Source organism: Aplysia californica, unplaced genomic scaffold (assembly GCF_000002075.1).
Source record: "Aplysia californica isolate F4 #8 unplaced genomic scaffold, AplCal3.0 scaffold00907, whole genome shotgun sequence".
Taxonomy (NCBI): Eukaryota; Metazoa; Mollusca; class Gastropoda; order Aplysiida; family Aplysiidae; genus Aplysia; species Aplysia californica.
In genome coordinates this window covers 175,659-178,332 of record NW_004798177.1, presented here as the reverse complement: position 1 = coordinate 178,332, position 2,674 = coordinate 175,659, and the positions used below count along the sequence as shown (strand labels likewise).

The following is a 2,674-nucleotide window of genomic DNA, read 5'->3' as shown; positions in this document are numbered from 1 at the left end:
GTTTGTTACTCTCTTGTAACACCTCTAATCTTCTGGCGTTCATATGACCTTATGCAGTTGCGGGCGCCGTAAAACCCTCTACTAAAAAAAATAATTAAAAAATTAAAAAACACCCGCACATACACACACACACACACACACACACACACACACACTTAAAAACACATGCGCTTGTGCAATGCGTGTCAATCTTTTGACTTGTATAGGAAGTAGAGCTGGGCGAGGAATCAATTCAGGAACCGATTCCTACGATTAATGCTACGGAAGAAAAGTTCCGACTCCTTTTCACATAAACCAAAGGTTACCACTTACTGCAATCATTTAAATGTTCTTCTTTTTTTTTCTTCGAAATGAAGGTTATCATACATCCTGAAGATGTTCGGTGCCAACCAGGTAACCACCGGAAGAAATCACATCATTAGAAAGAAAGTAATTGGGCTCGGAGTCGATTCCAACGATTCCTAGCTTTAAACAGTCGGAAACCTTATAGCCGCCCAGCACTGTAGGAAGTAACAGCGGGTTGTCTTGTCTCCGTCTATCTGCCTGTCTTAACCTTCCCCTCCCCCCCCCCCCAGTTAAATAACCATCACTGTGTCGATGCGCTTCTCTTTACTCAAACAAAAAGGTGGGTGGTTGGCGGGTGCTGTGGTGTGGTTTGCTCCTTCTTTCCTATCAAACATAATTATTATATCGTCCTTTTCTCACCTCCTTCTTTTTTTTGTGTGTATGTTTCTCTCTTGTAACACATCTATTCTTCGGCACTTATACGACCTTATTGTGTTGCAAGTGCCGTAAAACTCTTACTAAAACGGACACGATACTTCCAAAAACAGTGATAAACCGAAAGAAGATTAACCGATTTTTTTTCTTCGCAATTTGAACGATCTCTCTACACCAGGCCTTGGCAAACTAGATCTAGATCTATGGACCGTGGGCAATTTCTGTCCTGCCCAGAACATGTAATGAATAATGAATGTGGCCTGCAGTGGGTTGATCATTAATAATCTAAACAAAAAACAAACAAAAACCCTCACCGTCTTGAAAATTGAAATTAGACTGAACAGCTTCTGGTCACACTGCGGTCAAAATTTCGTGGCGTAACTTGTTGTCAAACGTCTCCTTAACTATCGAAAGTAGATTCACCAACGTTTGCAGAATTACTTATATCAATTTGTCTTGACTGATATATTTTCGAACACCTGTACACTGTATTCTAGAAAATTCCTTAATAAATACAATTTTTAAAACCAAGTCGGTGGTTTCTACAGCTTTTAAAAAGTGTACAGCTTGGGCAATATCGCTTTTAAAAGCAAGTCCATCATTGTTTTTTAATCGCGACTTTATGCTTATTGACAAGTTATTGAACACATGTTTTGAGAACCTTTAGAGCAAAAAAATGTATTCACTGTAAAATTAATTTCTTATAACAAGTTTTGCTGATAAAACAGGCCATTGGTAAGCTGTGACGTAGGCCTTATGAGTGAGTATACAAAATGTGTGCAAGAAGCGCGAAGTGCTGTGAACAATCCCATTTTCCGCATGATAGACTGGAGATTTATAGTACTTTTATATACATTTATGAAGAAAAGTTTTTGTCAAAGATTTAGCCTCAATTGTTGTGGAAAAATATGATTAAGTTAAGACAAATTGATACAAACTGCTGAGCAAAGTATGACTGCCGATGATTTACCCGTTTAATTCGAAATAAGTTGCACCCCCGAATTTTTGACAGCACTATTTAAATTAATACATTAATTAATTCCACTATGTTTTTCATCGCCACAGCTGTGTTCTGATCTCCTGCCGTTCCTGCGGCGAGACGAGCTGTCCAGCCTGAGTCTGACGTCTGCTCCACTCTACATGTACAAAGAGCAGGCCACGGCGGAGCAGTTCTCGCGTCTGCAACAACTGCTGGAGGCGGGGCCCGACAACTATGAAAAGGTGACGTGATGATAGCAAAAGTTTAGTTGTCTGACAGGATGACAAAAGTTTAGTCGTCTGACATGATAACAAAAGTTTTGTCATCTGACTAATTATGGAGGCTTGTGACCATGCCGGAAGCTTTCTGAAAAATACTGTTTATATATTCACATTGATCTACCCGATGGCGAAAAGACTTGGGTGTTTTTGTTTTTTACTATATATAATAATAATAATAATGTAGATCATTTCTATAGCATCCCTTCCTGTGTGAATACAGCTCTAGGCGCTTTACATAAATGCATGTACGAACAATATTCACACACACATGTGCACACACAATACACACACACACACACCTACTTGCTTATCACACCCGCATGCTTGGACACATCGTTACGAAATGAGCACATACAAATACGTAATAAAATAATATATACTACACAATGCAATTCCCAAAATAGATAAATGGATACATAGTCATTTACATCATTGTACTGAACATGAATCTACTTTGGGGGAGGGGTATTTTTGTTTTTCTCAATCTATGGGTGGTCTGAGTGTTTATAAACTGCCCTTTGCCCCATGGAGGGACGTGCTGCAAGTCAGAATGGGAGAGCTTGGAGACACAACTATGGCACACGCGAGACTGGTCACTGTTTGTCCAGTGGTGATAACTAGTTGCAACTTGTGGGCGTGTTTGTGTTTGCGTGTGTGTGTGTGTGTGTGTGTGTGTGTGTGTGTGTGTGTGTGT

The 2,674-nt window shown here is 39.8% G+C and overlaps 2 protein-coding genes across 5 annotated transcripts in view; one reads left to right on the top strand and one right to left on the bottom strand.

Moving 5' to 3' along the window:
* The window catches only part of LOC101855605 (malonyl-CoA decarboxylase, mitochondrial), a gene marked incomplete in the record, with an annotated part of 55,204 nt that overhangs the window by 36,077 nt on the left and 16,453 nt on the right, over positions 1-2,674 (bottom strand).
* The window catches only part of LOC101854678 (decaprenyl-diphosphate synthase subunit 2), a 20,357-nt gene that overhangs the window by 14,777 nt on the left and 2,906 nt on the right, over positions 1-2,674 (top strand). For all 3 annotated transcript variants that reach the window (XM_005110536.3, XM_013089248.2, XM_005110537.3), the window contains exon 6: positions 1,786-1,941. In XM_005110536.3, the coding sequence (XP_005110593.1) occupies positions 1,786-1,941 (156 nt within the window). The remainder of the gene's footprint in view (positions 1-1,785; positions 1,942-2,674) is intronic.